The 16,006-nt window shown below is 46.4% G+C and overlaps 1 protein-coding gene across 1 annotated transcript in view; it reads right to left on the bottom strand.

Moving 5' to 3' along the window:
* LOC135901324 (uncharacterized) overlaps positions 1-15,957 on the bottom strand; it is a 28,689-nt gene extending 12,732 nt beyond the window's left edge. Inside the window, exons 1-6 of the mRNA XM_065431072.1 lie at positions 15,596-15,957; positions 15,409-15,502; positions 15,045-15,253; positions 14,715-14,846; positions 11,512-11,652; positions 8,370-8,641 (exon numbers count right to left, since the gene is read on the bottom strand). Of these exons, the coding sequence (XP_065287144.1) occupies positions 8,370-8,641; positions 11,512-11,652; positions 14,715-14,846; positions 15,045-15,253; positions 15,409-15,502; positions 15,596-15,677 (930 nt within the window). The 5' untranslated portion in view covers positions 15,678-15,957. The remainder of the gene's footprint in view (positions 1-8,369; positions 8,642-11,511; positions 11,653-14,714; positions 14,847-15,044; positions 15,254-15,408; positions 15,503-15,595) is intronic.
* Between the last annotated feature and the right edge of the window lie 49 nt (positions 15,958-16,006).

The following is a 16,006-nucleotide window of genomic DNA, read 5'->3' as shown; positions in this document are numbered from 1 at the left end:
ACCCCTCGGACGACCGTCGTGTGCTGACTTTGTATTGGGCCGTTTGAGTGACAATGGTGCTCGGGGATTATAAAAGCAGCAACGCGCTGCCTGAAAAACAGGATCTTCCGACCCACGGGGAGAGAGTGTCGCTCCCGACTGGGGTGAGATGTGTCACGCGTTTTCGCCGGACGTCGTCGTGCGAGAACAGTCGCGTTTGTTGTGAGCACTCGGCCCCAGTGCCGACCCGTTCATGTCCTGTATGATAACCTGTATATAATGTATAAAGTCCCTTTTGTTATTCTCATCGACGCCAGGCTCGGAGTCTTCGCTACCAACGCTCTGTCACGAAACGGGTGACGAGCGCTACGGGACCACAAAGCCGTAATCGTGGTGCAGCGGTACAAGTTCGTAACACTGGTGGCACCGGTTGGGTGTCGTAACACTGGTGGCACCGGTTGGAAGACGTAACACTGGTGGCAGCGGTGGGATTGACCGGCATCAGCTACCTCGGCGCGGTGAGTGCCTGAAGTTTACCTCAAACACCAGACTTTCTCTGACACAGGTTATAGTAGCTTAGGGAAGGATTTGGTGTTGCATTGTGATAACCTTGTGTGTTTCAAGCCTAGTAAGAGTGTTTTGAAAACCAGGGGATGCTGAGGGGGTAAACAGGGCAGTGTGTGAAATACTTGCATATGTCTTACTAGTAGTGTTATAGTAGCGTACGGCAGGTATATTCAAAAAGGGTAAACAGCAGGAGGACAGTGTGAACGATGGAGAAGTACAAGGTGAAGGAACTTCTCGAAATTTGTGAGGAGTTGGGCATTGAGTTGGGCTCAACCAAAAGAAAGAATGCGATCCTTGAGGTCATGAGGACTGGGGACGTAACGGCTGAGGAAGCCGCAGAGGCCTGGGCGGATATCAATGAACGTCGGGAAAGGGAGGAGAAGGAACGTTGCGAGCGGGAAAGGAGAGAACAGCAACGTCGCGAAGAGGAAAAGGAGGAAAGGAGAGAACAGCAACGTCGCGAGGAGGAAAAGAGGGAGAAGGAACGTTGCATGGAGGAAAGGAGAGAGATTCGTGAGCACGAGCTTAAAATGAAAGAGTTGGAGACCCGAAATAGCTCGCCAGCGCCTAGTCTCACTTCTAATGTTCCGAGAATACGCGATCAACTTCCACCCTTTGTCGTCGGAGAGGATATGGCCAAATACCTCGTGAAATTTGAGCACGTGTGTGAACGGAATAGCATTGAGCGATCCCTTTGGGCACAGAATCTGTTAGCCTTGCTTCCTGGGGAGGCATCAGACGTAATCACTTGCTTATCGAAAGAGGCGTTTGAGAGCTACAGTGATGTGAAGGAAGCGCTACTGCGGAAGTACAAATTGTCGCCCGAAGCTTTCCGGCAGAGGTTCCGGTATGCAAAAAAGGGCAAGGAGTCGAATGTTGACTTCGCGTTTCGTCTAAAAGCCGACTTGGTGGAATGGCTGAAGGGCGAAGAGGTTTACGACGACCGCGACAAAATTGTCGAATGCATCGCGTTGGAGCAGTTCTACCGTTGCATTGATGAGGATGTCCGGCTCTGGCTGCAAGATAGGCTAAAGGAGGTTAAGCTAAACAAGGCAGCAGAGTTAGCGGAAGAGTATTACACCCGCCGCAGCTTGCACAGCAAGGCAGTGCGCATAGAAAAAGCAGATAGAAGAGATGGGTTTTACGGGAAGCCCGACGAACGGAAGGAAATCACGCGTCGCGAGTTTCGGGACGACGAGTCCCTTCCCAAAGAAACTGTAAGGGATGGACAGAATGCATCTCAGAATGATGACGATGGTCCGAAACAGCGAAACGAAATGACGCGTTCTTTTGAAAAACGGAAACCGTTAACCTGCTACAATTGCAAAAAGCAAGGGCACATCGCTGCAAGCTGCCCAGAGAGAATTGCTTTTGCAACGATACAGGAAACTCACAAAAACATACGTCTATTGGAGCCCTATGTGCAGGAAATTAAGGTAAACGGCAAGAAGTGCCGAGCACTGCGGGACTCTGCAGCAACTATGGACGTTGTTCACCCGTCTTTCGTCTCCTCAAGTGATTTTACGGGAGAGTGCGTTAAGATACGGCAAGTGGCCGAGAAAGAGAGTGTCTGTTTACCGATCGCAACGGTTATCATTGAAGGAGAGTTTGGAAAACTTAACACCGAAGCCGCTGTGTCAGCCGCCCTCCCGGAGCAATTTTCCTACCTCTTCTCAAATAGCTCGGAGCAGCTGCTGAGGGATCAGGGCAAATCATTCTTTGCCGACGTGGCGTACATGGCCCCCACGCGATCCAAAGCGCGCCCGCTGTCGAGGGAACTTGACTTAGCGTCGGTGAGCGAAAGGCGGTGCGGCACACGGACCGATCACGGTAACTTGAGTGGCGAGCAGTCACGGGAGAGGCAGAGCTCGGAGGCTGGCCTAGGCGAGCGGGTCCTGGAGGTGAGTGGGAGTGACGCGTGCAGTGCTAGCCGCGATAGAGACGCGACGCCGCAATTAGGCGACGCGGGCTCCACACTCGCTCCGGTTTCCGCCAGCTGGCAGGAGCAGGCTGCAGTTGAAAGGGAAACTCGGATTCGCGAACAACAGGAAGATTGTTCACTAGCCGATCTGAGGAAGAGCGTCAAACGGGGAGTGAAAAAAAAGGAGGTTTCATTTGGCAAGGAATCTGGCTTATTGTACCGCCGCTACACGGATAAGCAGGGTCGCAAATATAAGCAGCTTCGGATTCCGCGAAAATATCGCCGGGAAAAATGAATGACCTCATTTGCTTCCTCAGAAGTATGTTTTCGGTCCAAGTGATTTCAAGGGGACCATTCTATTTGTAATTATTATTGCTGATTAATAATTGTTTCTATTTTGTTGAGTTGTTGATTTGAAAACTGATTGTTTGAGCCTTGTGTGCTAGATCGTACACCTGCCTCTTGTTGCAGCGGGAGAAAAAAAGGGGGATAGCAATTTAGTTAGGTTGATTTGGATTATGGCCTTGTCTGGTGTTTGACGGGAGACAGAGGGCACTTGTTCGTGTTGGGTGTTGCCTTTTGCCGGTCGGTTTTGCAAGCTGCAGAACGACCAAGCGGGACCAGTGGCGAGAAGCAAGGTCTTAGGAACGACCCGAGCGGAGCTGGTCAAGGTGCCTTGGCGACGACGTGGTGAGCAGAGCTCCTGTCCTGGCGTGTCGGACCTGGGCACGTGAAGTTACCTGGCGTCCCGACACTGGACGGGAACTTGGACGAGCCTGACGAACGTGCGCGCCTGGCATCCGAGCCACGTGGAGGCAGCTCGTCTTCCCGGCGCCTTATCTGAGGGCGGGGATGCTGTTGTGCCATTACCACAAGCCCGGATTCCGAATCTGCAAGATGCAGAATCTATCCTGCGAGCGCCCTAATTCTCCCTTCACAAGTCAAGATGCTGAGAGGTCAGGCAGCGCGCGGGAGAAGCCTCGGCGAGCCGCAAGTTTGGACATGTCAGCGTGTGCCAGACAGCCCGGCGCCGCACCTCCCTTTGCCTGGAGGTCACCGCGCGCGCGAACTTTGAACCGGGTGGCCAGCGCGGTCGCTGGTTGGACCCCTCGGACGACCGTCGTGTGCTGACTTTGTATTGGGCCGTTTGAGTGACAATGGTGCTCGGGGATTATAAAAGCAGCAACGCGCTGCCTGAAAAACAGGATCTTCCGACCCACGGGGAGAGAGTGTCGCTCCCGACTGGGGTGAGATGTGTCACGCGTTTTCGCCGGACGTCGTCGTGCGAGAACAGTCGCGTTTGTTGTGAGCACTCGGCCCCAGTGCCGACCCGTTCATGTCCTGTATGATAACCTGTATATAATGTATAAAGTCCCTTTTGTTATTCTCATCGACGCCAGGCTCGGAGTCTTCGCTACCAACGCTCTGTCACGAAACGGGTGACGAGCGCTACGGGACCACAAAGCCGTAATCGTGGTGCAGCGGTACAAGTTCGTAACACTGGTGGCACCGGTTGGGTGTCGTAACACTGGTGGCACCGGTTGGAAGACGTAACAGGGGCAATGTTAGTGTACCTGCTGTAGTGCTGGCTCTAGTGTAAACAGCCAGTGTCCAGAAAACGGTGGACAGCAAGGAGCCATGCCTCTAAGTGTGGTTTTATGATTGCTATGTAAATTCATTTATCTAATTATTAGCACCCGAACTTGTTATAACAGAGTTGAAGAAGCCAAAATCACTTTGTTATATCCATTAATTTGTTACACCAATTATTGTCCTTTACAGCAGTACATGGCTAATGGTGTGCACAATTAAACATGCAAAGAACGCAACTGCTCCGCAGCCCACTAAACCGCTACGCGGCCGCATACAGAATTAAATTTTCACAAAAGAACAGCAAAAGAACTTGCAGTATGTTGCACATGCAACTTTTTAGCACCTGATGCAACAGCTTTTAGGAATGCTTCCTTCTGTTTCAATGTGATGGTCTTTTGCTTCCGCTTTCCACTTGGTTCACTCATGTCCCCAGTCACAAATTACGATCGACTGTCGATGAATGTGGAAAATTTACATAAATCTTTGCCAAGGTGCTGGAGACTACATACAAAGCAAGCCAAGGTGGGATGAGAATGACTGTGCATGTTATAGAAACAAATCATAGTTACTCAGTAATTAAATATTCATTTAGTGTACGGTCAGTCATGCTATGTTTCCTCATTAAAGATAATGAATCACATGCTCGAATTACATGCATGGGTTAATTATTGCATGTAAGCATTACAACATTGAAAAACAAATGTTTCGCAATAGCTACCGAAACGCCCCATTTCAAACCTCCCATCAAACACGGTAGCGCCTTCACTAAAGCGGTTGTCTCGAGGGATACATTTCATTCAGAAGTGAAATAGGTGTACTTTAGGGAAGCGGAATGTTCAATTTGATCAAGGCTTACTGTTAATTGTATATTCCTTGCAACCACTGCACAATAACGGCAAAAGTAAGTTGCGTCCACAAACAAGTACGCCCTGATTGAAGCTGATGTTGTGAAACCGGCGAAACGACAATGCAGTCAAAGGGAACAGCTAATTATGCTGCAATGTGAACGAAGCCTATCGTGTTCTAGCTCCATGTGGCACACAACATGATGTGCCAACTATGCAGCTGGGGTGGTATTCTCGGGCTACCTCAATGACTTTCAGAGATACAGTCGAATCGCTACTATTCAAACTCGAAGAGGCCCGAAAATTTGTTCGAATTAAAAGATGTTCGAACTAAAGGAAGCTAATTGAATGCAGGACTTACCTGCAGTGTTACATGTGCACCGAGTTAACACATGAGTGGGAAGTTCGACAAGATTTATTCACATGTATCTACAAATTACAGTAAGTTATTAGGCGTATCGGTGCTCGTACTATGACAAAAGGCAGCAGGTGCACATGCGTTTAATGAAATGAAACATACCATGTCCCGTGACAACTGCCCCTTCGAACTTTTGGTATGCTTCAGCGCGCAAGACCACTGTACTGGGGCGAAGTTGACATTCGGGAACCAAAATTATGCAACTATGACTTTCGGGAACCAATTATGCAAATTATGCATTGGCGAGGATTACAAAGGCAAAGTCAGAACCATTGCCAACAGCAGCAAATTTTCACATCAAAAACGTGGCACCGAACAGCAGGACTCTTGGTGGCGAATGTCGAAGTAGCTAGGCTAGCATTTGCCGTGGTGTGGCTACGGCTGCCAGCGGATCTGCGCGCGAGAGCGCCAGCTCGAGGCACCGCGATAATCAAAATGCTGGATGTGGCAGCTTTGATTAATGCCATTTCAGACCTGCAGTCATGGCAAAAAGTCTGGAAAGTCGGATGGCGAAGGTTTTTTGCGTCCGAAATTTTAGACGTTCTTATACATTCACTCTATGGGGTATATAGCGGTGCTGCGACACTAACGGAAGCCACTGCCCCGTCACTAACAGAAGTAATCAATGATGCGCACCTGCAAACACCTGCACACATATTTCCACCAGGGTTTTTTTTTTTTTATTTGCACGTGGCTTTGAGGAGTCTCTCCTAAGCTCTTCCTCTATGGCAGGGTCAGAGGAATGCCGGTCGGAGGCATCGCTGCGTGATTTGGCGTGCTGCTGAGGGCATTGTCGGAGCGCAGTACATTCGAATTAACCATCACAAATGCTTGCGCATTTGAATTACTGGACATTCTCCCCCTATTGAATACACATAACTTTGACGGGACCACAGCTTCAGTTCGAATAAACCGAAAGTCCTAAGTAAACGGTGTTTGTATTAACCAGACTCAACTGTAGTTTAACTTTCGCAAGATTTTGCAAACTTGTCGAAGTACCTGACCGACAAAGCTCGTCACAGCACCAGACACATTGTCAACAATATAGGCAGACGTGTTCGGCACATGAATGTGAAACTATCTGATCTGACGCTTTCTTGTGGCCTCACTTGTCCCACGGCCCTGCAGTGAAAGTGCGGCCGCTTGGCTTAGCTTGGACGGCTTGTGGCTTCCAAGATCACACTGACACAATCTCAGAGGTGCAATCTCACTGCACCGCAGCGAGAGAGGGAACTGGAGGCACTGGTTTTTTGCACACCATACGCAAGCAGCATTATCTACAGGGTGATCATTTTTAAGTCTTACGAAATTTTCAAACATTGCCTGCTGTAGATAACATAATCCTTGTCCTTGAGCTGGATTATTCCAAGACGCAGACATTACTAGCACAAGAAATCAAAACACATATTCAACTAATTAACAGTAACTCACTAATTTACTTAATTACTTTATGGCGTGTATCGCAATTTACAAATTGTAGCCGGTGAGCTTGTGAGATGTATCCACTTCATACGAATTTCCGGGACGACACCAGTTACAGAGATGTTATTTCCCAAAGTGTGGCATGAAATACATGAGCGTTCCAGTTATGTTAGCGCTTCGATGCCCGAAAGAGCATTTTCTTAAAAAAGTAAGTGGAACAACAGTGCATTTTTACGGAAACTTTGACGCCGCATATCTCCAAACTGGCGTCATTCTGAAAATTCTTTCTAAGCTGGTACGCTTTGCAATCTTACTAGCTACAATTAATAAATTGCCACATGCGCTATGCAGTAATTAACTAAGAAGATAAATAGTACATTTTGTTAATTAGTTGAGTGTGTGTTTCACTTTTTAGTGCAAGTAATGCCCGTCTCTCTGAATAATCCAGCTCAAGGACCAGAATTATGTTATCAGCAACAGGCGATTTTTTTTAAGTTCTGTAAAAAATTTTAAATGATCACCCTGTATATGCGGCTTGCCGCACCCAGGCATGGCACCTCCGAGATTGCTATCTGGGAGGGGCACGCCTGCGCACTTAGCTTCGCCAGTTATGCGCCACAATGAGAAAGAGGTATGATAAGAGGCAGGTGCTGCTTGACCACGGCCACCGTGCATGTGGCTACCCAATCAATGGCATATTCAACCCGGTAATCCTTAACTGCCGCGCTGAACCCAGCAGAAAGCAATAGGCTCGGTGTGCAACTGTCCGTATTTTTCGGTTTTGGGGACAAATCTAGTTAATTATATCCATTGGCTGGACAATTTCCCTTTGTTAAAACAATGTATCTTTATTTTTGATACATGGTTCTCCGCGGAGATCTCAAGGGGAGTTGCATTTATTTCGTTACATTCATTATTTCGTCCTATGCCACTTTGTTACAATGTTCGAGTATATTTTTGTATATTCGAGGTTCGAGTATATTTTTGTTAGATCTTTTCAGCGTTTTTTGTGACAGCCTCCAGGTTCCAATAATCAAACTCTTGACAGCAGTTCGTGCAAAGTTCAGCATTTCACAACACACCACGGCCCTAACTTCAGATAGAACGGACCATTTTCACTGGATTAGAATATTTCATTGAAATAAAGCATGGCCAACCAAATTTTACCTTTACTTATTTATGCCCGATAATCCACTATATCCACGTTCACAATAACAAAGTTTAACTGTACACTCCTGGTTTATATTGCGGCAAATATTCACCCTATCAAATTGTAGCCTCAAATGAGCCGCCTCTATTTGGGACTGAAGGGTACTACACTTTATAAAAACATGCTCAATCATATCTCTGACTTTTGTGCAGAAGTGCTGAACATCATCGACACAGAATTCTGCGTGCACTAGATTCTACCCTTTCAAGACTTCACACTGAAAGCATGTGTGAGGTTGCATACTCTGTACACAGCCTAACGGCTAACACAAGTTTTATAGACTACCATCATTCTCTAAACTTGTGCCCATTCAATCACTTCCTTTTGCTAATTGCCGTGTTGACAGCTTCCTACCAATCTTGTTTATTACCCATGTTTTCCTGTGACCATGTCTTAGTACGACAGTCAACTCACCCCTGTCGTGGTGACTGGGTGATGCAGCGGCCGACACCAGGGAAGACAACGGTGGTCAGCGTGGCTACTGACAAAAGGGAAGGGGCTTGCCATGACCGCACGGCGCATGTGTATGCGGCAGATGGCCGCCACCATGACTGTGGCAACCAGGATGAAGACCACCGCGCAACTGACCACAGTGTACACCGACGACTGCAGGTATTCCACGCTGGCACCCACCCGCTGGTGTGGGGGGCGTGCCAGCACCCCTACCAGCGATGTTGTAGTGTTGGCTGCAATTACCAGGTCAGTTAGAACAAGAGCGAGCAAGAGAGGCACTGTACCGTCACAATGGCCAGCAAGAAGAGTTCATATAGATGTCACACGCATAGTAACGACAGAACCAAAAAACCGTGTTCACCATCATGTGCTATTCTCGTCAGCTTGTTCGCCTGCATAGAAGGGCTGCAGAATTTGAAATCATGAAGGTAACACAGGTCTAGACAACAAATTGTGGAGTCTCGCATCATAAAATGCATTCACATCATCTCAAATCTCAACTTTTTTGCACTTGCACACACATAGGCAAGAAAAGGCATTGAGAACTCCTAGGACACCCAGCAAGGTTACTAATGGAACAGCGTGTTGTGATGAAGCTTTTAGTGAACGAGGGCATAAAACCTGCTGAAATTTACAGAAGACTTTACGCTCAGTACTTTGATGTGACACTCAGTGGCAACCATTAGTAATCATACAAGGGTCGTTCAAGTCAATCCGGGACTTTTTTAAAAACAAATAGAAGAACAAATTTCAAAGTGTGGAAAGTGGATTTATTTTTCCACATAACCTTCAGGTACAGTTGTACACCTATCCCAGCGTTTAACAAACGCCTGAAATGCTTCGGCACGGAAAGATTTATTATTACGATGGAACCATTGTAGGACACTATTCGTCGCTTCATCATCAGTGTTGAAATGTGTTCCTCCAATGAATTTATTCAACGGCCCAAACAGGTGGAAATCACTTGGTGCTAAGTATGGACTATAGGGGGGGGAGGGGGGGGTAGGTGGTAATATCTGCCAGCCAAGTTCCTGGATTGTTTGGAATGTGCGTTGGGCGGTATGCTGTCGTGCATTGTCTTGCAAAAAGACCACACCCTTTGTGATCAAACCCGGACGTTTCTTCCGTAAACTCTTGTGCACATCACGCAGAACACGGCAGTAATACTCACTGTTGATAGTGACACCATGAAGTAAAACATAAACGTAAATGATTCCCTGTTTATACCAAATACATACCTTTCCCATCACTTTACCAGCAGACGCAACTGTTCAAAATTTCTTTGGAGGCGGTAATTCGTATGCTTCCACTGCATCAATGCTCTTTTGGATTCTGGGGTGGAATGGTGAACCCTTCCTTCGTCACATGTCATGATGCGATTCAGAAAATCCTGGGCTCCCCTTTCATTGTGTTCCTTCAGTTCTCTTCAGACTTCAACTTTTCTCTGTCTATCAAAAGCAGACAGCTGCTTTGGGACCCAGTGTGCACTCATTTTTCGGAACAACAAATGATCATGAATTATTGTGTTCACTGTTCCTAACGACAGATTATGTGACGATTGTCCACAATCAGCTGCTCCACGCGCAGAATGTTCTCAGGAATTACTATTGTGGGCTGTGATCCACCACGATCAGGATCGTCAGTAATAGAGGTGCAGCCATCTTTGAAACGCTTACACCATTCAAATGTCTTACCGCCACTGAGTGTCACATCAAAGTACTGAGCGTAAAGTCTTCTGTAAATTTCAGCAGGTTTTATGCCCTCGTTCACTAAAAGCTTCATCACAACACGCTGTTCCACGTAGACATTCACACTGTTGTCCGCCATCTTGAATAACAGTCTATCCAGAAGCGCGGCAAATGAGCGCCATCTACCAGTAACAGGGCACAGGTGCCAGTTTCTACTGCATACAAAACCTCCAGCCTAGGCATCCATTTAAAACGGGAAAGAAAAAAAGTCCCAGATTGAGTTGAACGACCTTCGTATATCAAACACAGCAACAGCCGTTAAATGGCATTCCTGCACAGTGTCCCTCCATTAATAGAAAGATCCAGCAAGCTCCAGCGCCATATGTGCACCAAGACATTGGCATTTTGCTCTTCACATTTAAGCTTCTGTGTTGCAGGCATGGTGAACAAAGAGGGCCCATCATGAGTACACCTCATTCTATGTCGGAGAACGACAACATGCACCGCGCCACTCCTCACATAACTACGCAAAAGCCTTTGTGTACCACGCATGACATCAGCTTAACTCCACCTCCAACTCTGCTCGTGCTCCTCTGCTACCACGAGTGCAGATGTGACACCTTTGTCTACTCAAGCCTTTGTAAAATGTTTCCCTATTGCCCAAGTGATATCTTTAGATCATCATGATCATCCAGAGGCACTACCTCAACACTGAAAAGTTTCAAACCGTTACACCTTTTCATCTTTCCCCAGCAACCAATTATAAATTTTCGAAGCATTGTGTAACTGCCTGAAGAGCACCCGCACAAATGTTTTTCTATATTTAGCAACTCTTCACAACCTTTACATTTCAAACAAGCAATGTTTATATGTTTTACCAGCTTCTAAACCTGCTTTTTCCAAAGTACAGAAATTCAAACTTTTTGAGGATGGCACAACCTGATGTCTAAATTGTCAGTTAAGTTAGGTACTGAAGTTTTGCGTGCCAGAACCATGATATGATAATGAGGCAGGCCATAGTGGAGTACTCCAGATTAATTTTGACCCACTGGTGTTTTTTTAACATGCACCTAAATGTAAGAACACAAGCTTTCTTTTTTTATTTCACTCTCATAGACATGCGGTTACCACCCCCTCAAGCTCAGCAGGGCAACACCAAGGTTGCTAAACTACTGCAGCATGTGACCTCAAACCTGTCAATTCACATGCACACAGGACAGAACAAAAAAGAAAAATTAAATTAAACCATAGCAGTTAACGTTATATAAAAAGAAAGCAAGGAAGCAAAAGGAGTTAGGGAACAAAAGATAACAGTAATGCCTTTTACTACTACAGGGAACCAGGACAGACCAATATCGCTGAATAATTTTTATCTCGTGTGGAAGGTGTCTAACCCGCCGGGTTTGGTGCCTTACCTATACTGGCCAGGTACTTTTTGCAGCAAGGGAGCACATAGGTGACTCGGCAGTCCGGTTGTGTAGCAGGGTCGCAGCATAGAGAGCGTGGCAGACAGCGGCCGTCTTCACAGAGCACCTTGTCCTCGCAGGGGTCAGGCCCTGAACGCCACAGTTCGTGCCACACTCTGACTTTCCAATGTGCAACACACCAGCTTTTGATCACCTTGCGACACTTGTGTCCATTCACTGAGACACCATGCTGCACTGGAATAGGCTAGTTTTGAAAGCTTGTTCCTACAAAACTACCAGAAGTTTTAAAAAATGTTGAATAAATGCAAAGCAGGAGGAGATTAAAGCTAGAACATTTTGCCCCACACTTAACTCCCCACTCTTAAATGTTGCTTTCCCCCTAGCACACACCTTGCTCCCACATGTCCTCAGGAAAAATGAAGCAATGGAGGGCAGTAACGTTAAAATTACATTTTAAAGCAAAGCTTTCTTTGACGTTTCACTTTTTGCGGACAGCTGTGGATCAACTAAAGTGAGCCAATTCTAGAAACTGCAATCAAAGGTGGCAACTTGGCAGGCCAATCCTGACAGCAGAGTGCAATATGCACCCTCACAAAGGATAATAATGTGTTTTTAAAACAAAGCTTTTTTTGCCTCTTTCTTCAACTTTTCCACTGCTGCTGTAACCGTCTTGCACTCCACATCCGGAGGAGGTTCAGAGAGTGCATATACCTGGCAGGAGCATGGCAGAGAGGATAGGCGATGCAAGAAACTCATTTGGACCTTTGCAACGCGTCATATGTGTACAAAGCCCTCTGGGGTCATTGGCGTCCCCATAGTACTCACTTGACAACTGTAATTATCCGTGACCTCCCACAAAAGCATTGCAGAAACTGCAGCCGTTACCTTAGTACTAACGTGCAACGTCCACAGGGGAGGTATATAGAATGGTAGAGAGAAGGCAGGGAGTGCAGCCAGATAATGGGTAGAACCAATGCAGCAAACGAGACAAGTGAATAACAGCCTTGGCACTCTTCACTTGCAAGTCGCATACATAGGGGTGAGGGTGGGAGAGGGAAAAGGCGACGTGAGAAGTCGAGGAAACGCTACCGCTAAACACAACAGTGGTTGCAGACAAACTGGATAAATTTAAGTTCAAGGTACAGTACGGTACGTTTCTGCTATTCTTGAAAAATAAGCACCATGCAAATTTGTCAAGCAGACAACTGACACATGCTTGAAGACTCAAAGCTACATTAATGAGCACCTAACTCTAAGCGCACGAGTGTTCTTATATTTAGCCCTCGTCGAAATGTGGCTGCCGTGGTCAGGACTGAACCTGTGACCTCGGGCAATGCCATAGCTGCAAAGCTACCACAATAGGCACAGAAATGGTGAATTGATGTGCGACACCTAGATGCCATGGTGCTTTAAAGAAAACAAGAGGGCCAAAATTAATCTGCAGTCTGCCACTATGGTGTGCCTCATGATCCGATTGTGGTTCGGACATGTACAGCCCCATAATTCCATGAAATTTTAACACTTCTGCCACGATGCAATGCACCATGCGAGGCAATGACATTACTAACCTTCTCAGAGGTTATGAACAATGGTGCACACCAATGCCTCAAGCAAACATGTCCCACTGCATTTTCCGTGCGCTACGCAGACGAACAGCAGTGGTGCGTGCAAGGTGATATTTGCCATCAACTCGCCACTCTCATATTGCATTAAATGCCAAAGAAATTAGACATTTTCTGTCAACGTCACCGCTAATTAATGCCAGTCAAACAGCACAGAAAGCTTTGCTTACGTCAATTCCCGTAGTTCATGGGATTCACCTAATTCTTATGGCACGGCAACGTTGGAAGCACTGCAACATCACGGCACCCACATGCCTCAGAGCATTAACCAATGAAGAACTACAGTAGTTTGAGTGTGCAACAAAAATGTGCCGACACCATCCGGTGGGGATGCCACTACGATGAGAGGACACATTTGACTATAACGGACACATGCCTGTATCAATGTTGGCTTTACCCTAATGTATGCTTCGACCAAGCTAGCTGTCCATGGCCATACATGTTTTGAAAAACGCGTGCACTCCTTCATTACAGCACGCCAGTGCCAGGTCGGCTGCACACGTATGCTTCAAGGTCAGCAGTGGATTTGCAAAATTGTAGCATGTGCTATGGTAAATTGTTCCCATCGCTCACTAAGTTGCATGTTATGGCGCTGCTGTTGGTACAAAAATTTCAGTGCTGGTTGCACATCAAGCTAACTGATAAGTGTCCCCAGCAGCATATCTCAACAGGTCTATTGGGAAGCTACTGCTTGACTTTGACAATCATCCTCCGATGGTTTCTGCATACCTTATTTTTCTGCCTTCTTGCATTGTGGCCCATCTGTTCTGCCAGCCAGACCAGTTTCACATTTTGACAAGAAGCATTTTGACAAGTTTCACACTTTCGACAACAAGTAAATGGAGGTGGGAGGGGAACTTAACTGGCTCGCCAAAAAGCTCCTTTGTTCCCCAATTTCTGGCATTACATTGCAGATTAGGAAGTGTTGTTCATTTAATCACCATATAGAGCATTACGGAAAAATAAGCGGCTTGCTTATCCATACAGGCCTCTTCAGAGTGTGTGAATTATCACGGCTTAGCCAGTAAAATATGATTCCCTGTGTGACGTAGCCTGCTTCACTATGTAACTTTTCAAGTTTTACATCTACTATGCTGCAAGGATGAAATTTATTGCATGTTAACATCAATTTTCTTTGATCGAGCACAGGCGACCATCTGAAGTGTTTGGAAATTTGTATTTAGGAACAGTTACTATTCGATTTGAAGACTAAATCGAAGAGGGTATTATTCGATTCAGTATTCAAATGTTTCAAATACTCACACACCCTTAACTTACGCATGTGAACTCTACTGTTTCTAGCACACAGAGAGCTTTCACCCCCCACTGCCAATCATGCATGATGGGAAAGCTCTGCCGTTACCTTGCCCTAAATATCATGACTCTTGCACTACATAAGTGGCATCTGCATAGACGACGACAGTCTTTTCGTGATTTGGCAAGCACAGCATGTACAAGAGAGTATGGCTTTGTAATGCAATGATGCAGCAACTATTAAACAGGCACAAAATTTTTCACGAAGCATTTCTACTGCACAAGCAAATGTTCACAATTTACTTCAAAACCTACCGCAGTGCTTGGGTGCTTCATCAGAACTGTCATGGCAGTCGACGTGACCGTCACAGGCATATCGTTTCGGAATGCAGTACCCATTGCCACACACAAAGGACTGGTTGTAGCAAGGCCGCCTGCCAGATGATGCTAGAAAATGGAAAAGCAGTGGTAATTAGCACTGTCAACGTAGTGGCAGGATTTCTACAACACGGAAGGCGCAGGACTAAACTCCAAAAAACAAGTGCCAAGTGTCTCGCCATGAAGGTTCTGGGTTCCAGCAACGTTAACTCTCTTTAACAATTGCTCCAAAGAGAAAACATTCCGCATAAGCCATGCAAAACTCACCGTAAGTTGACACGGACACATAGACCGTTCTGTTGAACACTCGGTTAACATTTGAATCGTGGTGGCGAGCGACGCATGTGTACCACCCGGTGTCGGATTCCTCCAGATGATAGATGGTCACTGTCTTTTCGTTGAAATGTTCAGACTCTATCTTGATTCGATGCGCCTGGCGCATCTTGTCCTGGAGAGTAACCCATGTTATATGGAACCTGAAGAAAAAAAAACAACGAAAGAAAAGGAAGTGAACCTAACGCAACCATTCCGAAGTTAAGCGCTTGGCACCCGTGCATAAGGTGGAGTCAATGCAATGTTACACGTTTGGAAACACCCGAGCTGTGACGGTGAGCATACGAAAGGCGCTTACCTTTCATCAGAGGCGACTTTGCAGGTAAGGTTCAGGTCATCATCAACTCGCCGCGCTACCTTGCCAGACGGGACGGTTATTACGAGCTCTTTACCTGGAACGATACCGTCTTCACGTTGATCATGACTCGCACAACAGAATATCGGCGAAGCTTTCACACACATTGATCCGGCGATCGGGTACTTACCTTCCGACTCGGAGGACCCACGTATTGCACCAAAAAGAACCACAACTGCAAACAATTCGCGAAAACTAGGGAGGACATCCATCTATACAAACGCATCAAGGCAGCATTAGCAGAAACGCTAGGATGGACGACTGCTCTGAATCCAAGCAACTTTTCCTAGAATAGAAACCTTCGCTTCTCTTTCTGGCATCCGGCAAAACGACGTAAAGATCTTAATCTTCTACGCAATAAGGTGGGAATAAACTTAACAGCGTTATACACTACTACAACAAAACACACACAACCCTCAAAGCATAAACATTAGTCGTGTTGCCAACAGCTTCGCCTCTCTATTCTGCCAAAACAGGAATGCGAGGAAAGCAATTTTCCGTTAAAGAAAAGGATGAAAAACCTACTTTGAACAGTGCGTAA

The sequence above is a fragment of the Dermacentor albipictus genome, chromosome 3 (assembly GCF_038994185.2).
Source record: "Dermacentor albipictus isolate Rhodes 1998 colony chromosome 3, USDA_Dalb.pri_finalv2, whole genome shotgun sequence".
Taxonomy (NCBI): Eukaryota; Metazoa; Arthropoda; class Arachnida; order Ixodida; family Ixodidae; genus Dermacentor; species Dermacentor albipictus.
This window is presented reverse-complemented; position numbering and strand designations above follow the sequence as displayed.